A 1,426-nucleotide genomic window follows, 5' to 3' on the forward strand; every position below is an offset into this window, starting at 1 on the left:
CCGGCCGCTCACTGGCTGAGCGAGGTGCGGGAGCAACGCCGCGGGTTGCGATCCCGTAGCCGGTCCCGGTCCAGTACGGGCGCGACACTGAGGGTTGCAATCCGTGGCCGGTCATGAAAAAAGACAAAAAGGAAAAAAAAAAAAGGTTATAAAGGTAATCTTATTATTCTTATGCATGTGTTTCATGCTTCAAATTATTGTGTAAAGATATTATTTTAGTATATCTTCCATTCAGTTAGAACTGAAAAATTGAAAATAACCATGTTTGAGTCGGAGACCTTCTGTACCTGTTTAAATCCCATATGATGCAGGTTCCATCTCTGCTCACACTGATCATTATACTGTACGGTTTGCAAACAAACAAGCTGGTTATCTCTTCTGTGTGCCCGTAGAGATGTATCTGAGTCTCCATTTCTATCTCCGATGGCTGAAATTTAAAAATTAAGTATAAGATAAAAAACACAACAAATGTATCCTAGTATAGTATCTCAAAAATAAAATAACCAAAGTGATTCAAACATTCCTCTTAAACATATTTTTCAATCCAATCCAGCTCAACTTTTTTAAAAAAGAATTAAAAAATTTTTAAATTGCTCATAATTTCATCAACTCACATGCTTTTCAATTTTGTGTATTCTTGCCTAGTTTTTGTTCAAACACACATGTATTATTCTAGTTGTAATATTGCCATACAAATAATTTTCTCTTCTGTATTTTATACATTCTCCCACAAGCATGTTTTAGTTTTGATATTGTCTTCAAAATGATTTTTAACGCTGTTATAATATTCTGTACAGTTAGTATTCCATAACTCACTTGAGCATCCTTCATTGTTAGACAATTAAAATTGTTTCCAGTTTTTTCAAATTACAGATGACACCATAAATTCTTCATGTACAAAAGTTTTGTTCTTCCTCTGAATTATGTCTTTAGAATAAAATTTCAGAATCCTACTAACAGATCACTGGATATTAATAATTTTATAGTTCTTGACCAGTTCAAGAGGATACCAACAGTCACAGGCACGAATGCCACTGTTACTTGTCAACAGCTATGGGTTGACTTTTTAAACCAAAGGTTGCAAACTAATGCTCTGAGGTCCACACTGGCCAGGTGTCCACACAGCATTTGACTCTTGTTTTCTTCATTAGACTAGTCACTACCATGAAACATTTCAGTATTTCCCCTTCAAAGATATAGAAAAGTAGAGCTTGCTCCACCATCTCACTATGTGATACCCTGCATCGCTGAAGTCACCACCAAAGAAGGCCCTCACCAGATGTGTTCCCTGGACTTTGGACGTCCCAGCCTCTGAAGCTTTCCATTGCATAGGGGGTTCTAAGATGGCGACGGGTCTGGAGCGGCCGTGACAGGAGACAGCGCGATCCTGTGAGCTGTGCGCTGTGATACCAGAGTATTGATTGCA

The 1,426-nt window shown here is 38.1% G+C and overlaps 1 protein-coding gene across 1 annotated transcript in view; it reads right to left on the reverse strand.

Moving 5' to 3' along the window:
- LYST (lysosomal trafficking regulator) overlaps positions 1-1,426 on the reverse strand; it is a gene marked incomplete at its 5' end in the record, with an annotated part of 145,646 nt that overhangs the window by 11,842 nt on the left and 132,378 nt on the right. Inside the window, one exon of the mRNA XM_008587222.1 lies at positions 288-427. Coding sequence (XP_008585444.1) covers positions 288-427 — 140 coding nt within the window. The remainder of the gene's footprint in view (positions 1-287; positions 428-1,426) is intronic.

This window comes from Galeopterus variegatus, unplaced genomic scaffold, assembly GCF_000696425.1.
Source record: "Galeopterus variegatus unplaced genomic scaffold, G_variegatus-3.0.2 Scaffold4292, whole genome shotgun sequence".
In the NCBI taxonomy this organism is placed as follows: domain Eukaryota; kingdom Metazoa; phylum Chordata; class Mammalia; order Dermoptera; family Cynocephalidae; genus Galeopterus; species Galeopterus variegatus.